At 41.5% G+C, this 4669-nt stretch overlaps 1 protein-coding gene across 1 annotated transcript in view; it reads left to right on the plus strand.

Annotated features, from left to right (window-relative positions):
* LOC106533645 (rho guanine nucleotide exchange factor 10-like protein) overlaps positions 1-1870 on the plus strand; it is a gene marked incomplete at its 5' end in the record, with an annotated part of 88727 nt that extends 86857 nt beyond the window's left edge. Inside the window, 2 exon segments of the mRNA XM_014030043.1 lie at positions 466-588; positions 1158-1870. Of these exon segments, the coding sequence (XP_013885497.1) occupies positions 466-588; positions 1158-1708 (674 nt within the window).
* Between the last annotated feature and the right edge of the window lie 2799 nt (positions 1871-4669).

The following is a 4669-nucleotide window of genomic DNA, read 5'->3' on the forward strand; positions in this document are numbered from 1 at the left end:
CCAACGGGCTCCTTTGAGCAACACAAGAGATTATGTTGTGTTTTTTTCCTGACGTGATCTCCTAAACAAACACCTGTACAGTAGCAGGTGAAAATTTTGAAGCTCAGTATTTGATAAGTACTCAGATCTCAGGTAGAAATGTGTAACTCTTCAGTCGTGTTCCCTGTGTTGTGTCTATGTTAAAGTTTTTTTTTTCTCCAACTGGGTTAGCAACAAGRAGACAGGTCCAGCAGTTCATCACTTTACACAACCCTTAGGAGCTGTCAGAAAGAGAGAGATCACAGACTTGAGCTGCATCTGACCCAAAGTCCAAGTATTTTTTGTTTTGTTTTGTTTTTTATCGTATAAAGATTGAGACAGGATTTAGTCAGCGGGGAGTTATCTGTTGGAGTTTTTGCTGTGTTATTCACTTGCAATGGTTGGTGCAGAAAATTCAATTTTCTGACAATGTTTTCTATATTACAGGTCAAAAGAGCATCCAGGTCACAAGTCTTCTAATTTGCCAAGGTCTGTTATGGGTGGGCACAGCCCAAGGCTTAATCATCACTCTTCCAGTGCCCAAACTGGAGGGCATCCCTAAAATAACAGGTACGGCTGAACCGCATCTTCTCAGGTCAGAAGAAAGAGGAAGAAACAGTTTATGAGAGAAAATTACTCTGCACTGCCCATTATTGAGGTCTCACTTCACATTTTTCATGTAGCAAAAGGAATCAGCGTGAATATTATCAGGCAGGCAGCCTCACAAATCATTTTGTATATGTATTCTTGCAGCATAATTTAAAACTGCCTGCCAGGGTTTTTGTTTATCATGCCAAGTGAATGAGGTCGTTGGTTTTCCACTTGCGCAACCCCGCACTTCACAGCCACCTTATTGCCAGCCAGTTTATTGAATAATATGTAAATGTCCCACAAACTATGGCTAGCATTATTGCTTCAACAGTCACAGAATTATGATGAATTGTCACCGTTAACTGTGTATGACATGTGATGCAAAGCTTGGTTCAAGTCTTTTTCAGTTCACACYATTCAGCATGCGACTTGCATAAGACTCTTAGTGAATTGATGTGATTGGCAATGACTTGGTCCCAGAGTTGAACAGAAGCAGTTTTTTTTTCCTCACTGAGTAGCAGATGTGTAAGTGTGCATAATCGTTACAGGGAAAGGGATGATTTCACTGAATGCTCATTCTGGGCCTGTGGACTTCCTCGTGGCGACCACCAGTTCTCTGTCTCCCGACCTGCTTAAGAGGGATTCTGTTGGAGACGGTCCAGACTCTGCCTGTGGCGGCGAGGACCGGAGCGACGCCTCCTCTCAGGACTCCTTCCAGCCGTCCAGCTGCTACCGACCCGAGGAGAAGGGCAAAGGGCGCGGCGTTCTGCTTCAGTACAAGCTGCGCTCCACGTCGGGACTGCCCGGCTGGCCGTTGACGGCGCAGGGCGACGAGGCGTCGGACTCCTCCTTGGAGTCGCTGGAACACAGCGTGGAGGACGGGTCCATCTACGAACTCAGCGACGATCCGGAAATGTGGGTCCGGGGCCGAGCCTGCGAGCGGGACGGGGGGCGCAGGGACAGGGTGATGTCTGCGGCGGTCATATCCGGYGGGAAGGGCTTTCGCAGGCTGAAGGAAGGAGCCGCAGCAGGTGCCAGGACAAACGGAGACTGTTTAGAAAATATTCTTATGGTTTGGCAGCTCCCATTGACCGTGTGATGTGGAAAACATACAGCGAGGTGACGTTTATTTATAGAAGTCTGCCCAGCTTAGCCTCGAATCACCTCCTCCATAAATTCAGGGGATTTGAATGTATGAGTAGGTGCTGCCACTGTCACAGAGCTTGATGTTCTATCATTTAGCCTGTGAAAAAAAATGAAAAGAAGAAAAAAAACTGAAGCTCTGACATGCTGTTTTAACAGCCCCAAAAGGATGCTTTGAACGTTCAGGGTTGTGTGTCATCATCTTTTGCAGCGATGGCAGAGGTCATCACAGATTAGTTCCATGTCATCYTTCTGATCTGGTTTCTCTTCCTGCCTTAGTTAAGACTGATATGCCTCASTTTAACCTCATCAAAGCTGCATGTGCTCTGCCACATTTACTTTATGTAAAAAGACTTCAYTGGGAGCGCGGACGGACAGCGTGTCTTTGAGAAGAAGGGCTCTGTGGTCGCTGCCGCGCTCGGCAGACTTAGAGACGGGCGTCTTCTTGTCTGATCTRGTGGGAGAGATCTCATCTGTTCGAAGCTGAAAGCTGGTGACAAACGTCACATCACAGAAAAACATTAGCACCATTTTTATTAGCGTTGCCTTCCTTTTTTTCCTCATCCCATGCAATGTGAACGGATGATATTTTCWATTGTTTCTTGAGTCTCTTTAAAAAAAGAAACATTTCTTTAAAGGGATCCCCAATTAGTTGTATTATTAGACTTTATTTGATAAACATATATTTTAACTGTAAAAAAAAGACTGTAAAAATGCTGTAGGCTGTTTAGTTTTAATAATTTTTAAACTAAAAGTTAAAAAATATGTTACACGGACGGGGCCATTTTATTTACAGCAAAGGATTCTGGGTAAATGATGACGTGGATAGGTCCTCGGTGCGAGGCTGCTAGCTGCTATATCCACCCTGAAGGTTAATCTTGGACAATATCTGATGATCGACTCTTTTAAATGAAACCAGAGAGCGTTGACAGAGAGGAGAAGGTAGAAATGACTCAGCCTGGAACTGAAAATATGGATGGAGGACAACAGAGCTGCTTCATGGAAGAAGAACCTCAGCTTAGCCTGTTAGCTTTAGCGTTAGCCCCGACGCTATCACCATATATATGTATTAGCTCAGTGCTACACATTCTCCTCTCGTCACTGAGGTCCTCCATCCACATGARAGAGAGGGGAACGCAGAAATGACTCAGCTTGTAACTGAAAATATGGATGGAGGACCTCAGTTTAGCTTTTTGGTCGCACAAAGMCTAACAGGCTAAGCTGAGGTTCTTCTTCCATGAAGCAGCTCTGTTGTCCTCCATCCATATTTTCAGTTCCAGGCTGAGTCATTTCTACCTTCTCCTCTCTGTCAACGCTCTCTGGTTTCATTTAAAAGAGTCGATCATCAGATATTGTCCAAGATTAACCTTCAGGGTGGATATAGCTCGCTCTCACCGATGACCTATCCACATCATCATTTACCCAAAATGCTTTGCGTGTAAATAAAATGGCTCAGTCCGTGTTAAAATATATTTTTAAAAATTTACAAAACTAAACAGCCTACAGTATTTTTACAGTCTTTATTTTACAGTTAAAATAAATGTTTATCAAATAAAGTCTAATGTTACAACTAATCYGGGATCCCTTTAAGTTTGTTGCAGCATTTCAAAAAMGATTTTTGGTGACAAAACTTTTGCTTCCTTGTTGTCCCTTTGTTTGGTTCAGTCTGTAATTATCTTAAGAAATGCAAAAACAAATACAAAGTTTGCACAAGAACATATCTTGTTATAGCCTGTTTGATCAAATGAGACTCCTCAGTGCCAGAGTTTAGYGAATCTTTACCAAGCACTGTAAATTCCAGATTTCTGCTTTCTTATTCACTGTCATTTACCAGCCAAGGTAATACAAATGTGCACACACACTTGTTAATGCGCCGCTCACATTAGCTCGAAACCACAGCCACATTTCACAATTTCTATCGCCATGAAAGATGAAATGGAAGCACTGCAGCCATCGACACGGCTGTCTGCTGTGTATTAACAGAGAAGCTACCTGAACCAGACAGCAGGGAGCAGGTTTACACATAATTTATAACATAGGAGGGTTTGGATTCATGGTGTTTTACGTTTTGTAATTTTACATTGCACTTAACAGGTGAAAATTATGTTTATTACCCAAGCTATCATGGTTAGTTAACAAAACTGTCTTTAAAGTTAAATGCAACCACTAATGTTTTTTTTTTTATTTGTTTTTATCCACCTGTGGTGATGCTGATTAACATCACTGTCAGTTTGATTTTCATGATTTCAAATGAGTTAAAGGATTACATAGTTTGTAACCTGATGGAGTTTTTAAAATCTTTTATTTTTTTGTAATTGTAATGAATAATATATGTGATGCAATGTAAGGTACAGTTTGTTGTTGTATTAAATTGTAAAAATGTTGTGCATGCTCCCAACAACTGCAAATATGATGCGTCTGTGGTGATAGAAGAAGCACTCGGCGGTACTGTGTGAAACTTTTWAAAAAAAGTTTGTTTTTGTGCAAAATGTCTGAATTGCAAATTGTTTGAGCACTACCAGGCTTGTAAAGCTGAAGTTGTTAACCCTGACGTCAGACTGAAGGAAGAGGTACGTACTTCCCAACGCACATTTATTTCACAGTCTGTTGGCACGGTTGGTTCGAGGCCACTAAAAGTATTTAACTATGAACAAATCTTTTTAATAAACTTAGCAACTGTTACACCTGTGGTGTAATTATTATTTTTTCTCCACTTTTCACTCATTTAGTCCTTTCACAAACTCCTTTCTGCACGATCGCTTTGACTTTGTGTTTTGCATCAACCAAGGTTAATCTAAAATTTCAACTGCAAAATTAAATAAACAGATTTTAGGTTCTTTCTYGTGAAATGCATTGTAAAATAAAARGGTGTGAATGATTTCTGATTCACCGGYGACATTAGGGTTTATTTAATTCT

Source organism: Austrofundulus limnaeus, unplaced genomic scaffold (genome assembly GCF_001266775.1).
Source record: "Austrofundulus limnaeus strain Quisiro unplaced genomic scaffold, Austrofundulus_limnaeus-1.0 Scaffold990, whole genome shotgun sequence".
Lineage (NCBI taxonomy): Eukaryota > Metazoa > Chordata > Actinopteri > Cyprinodontiformes > Rivulidae > Austrofundulus > Austrofundulus limnaeus.